Consider the following 974-nt stretch of genomic DNA (forward strand, 5'->3'; position numbering starts at 1 on the left):
TGACACTAATCTCTCTAGACACTGTAAAGACAAGAGAACGTATAAAGGTTCAAAGATACTTTTTAGTTCAACAGTTTACTGATGGAAACTCATGTAACTGGTTACATAACAACACTCTTTGCACTAACAATAAATACACCCAATGGGCTTTGTTTCAAATCGTAGTGAGCTGCCTGATTATACAGCAGAGCGGAGAGCGCCTCTAGCGGCTGAAAGCAGTCTAGACAGGCAGCACACTACGCTTTGAGACAGAGCCTGCGCCGAAGCAGACTGAGCATGCGCAGTCGCCATTGTTCACACTATAACGTTAGATTAGCCGAGTACCGTCAATCTCTCCTCAAACGAGAATCTGTTTATTAAGGAACACACCGTTTGTGATTTTAAGTCAAAGTTACGTCAAACTAGTGATAACTGCTCGCGTGTGAGTGATTAAGTGAAGATAATGACGGATCAGAGGAGTGGATATCAGCAGGTAACGAACATGATCGAGCTCGTTTGGTTTTCTGAGGTGATTTTCTGTGATTTCGGGTGTTTTATGGACATGTGTCGAGTCGATGAGGTTTTGATAATCATTTATAGGACTCTTAACTGTAATTTTTTGAGGATAAAGGCCGATGGATTAATTAGCTGTTTAGCCGCGGCCTTCAGTTCGCGGCGACAACAAACCGGAAAACATCAACGAACACAAACAAACGGTGTTTAATCAACATCTAAGCTTTCATTCTGATCAAGTGTTGTTTGTTCTCAGGATAAAACTGTCGAAAGACAGAGGTGATCGGGTTTAGTTGTGTGAACGATCATATAATCTAGGTAATTTAACGATTAGATTATTATCTTAACATATAAATACTTCTATATTATATAAAGTATTCGACGGGAACATCGGAAAATAGACTACAAAGAAAAACCTAGAGAAAACGTTTGCGTGATTTGACTGTGTATATATGTATACACATACATATTTATGTACACAC

At 39.3% G+C, this 974-nt stretch overlaps 1 protein-coding gene across 1 annotated transcript in view; it reads left to right on the plus strand.

Annotated features, from left to right (window-relative positions):
* Positions 1 to 261: 261 nt before the first annotated feature.
* LOC113078128 (NEDD4 family-interacting protein 1-like) overlaps positions 262 to 974 on the plus strand; it is a 6448-nt gene continuing 5735 nt past the window's right edge. Inside the window, exon 1 of the mRNA XM_026250438.1 lies at positions 262 to 472. Coding sequence (XP_026106223.1) covers positions 443 to 472 — 30 coding nt within the window. The 5' untranslated portion in view covers positions 262 to 442. The remainder of the gene's footprint in view (positions 473 to 974) is intronic.

Source organism: Carassius auratus, unplaced genomic scaffold, assembly GCF_003368295.1.
Source record: "Carassius auratus strain Wakin unplaced genomic scaffold, ASM336829v1 scaf_tig00024341, whole genome shotgun sequence".
Taxonomy (NCBI): domain Eukaryota; kingdom Metazoa; phylum Chordata; class Actinopteri; order Cypriniformes; family Cyprinidae; genus Carassius; species Carassius auratus.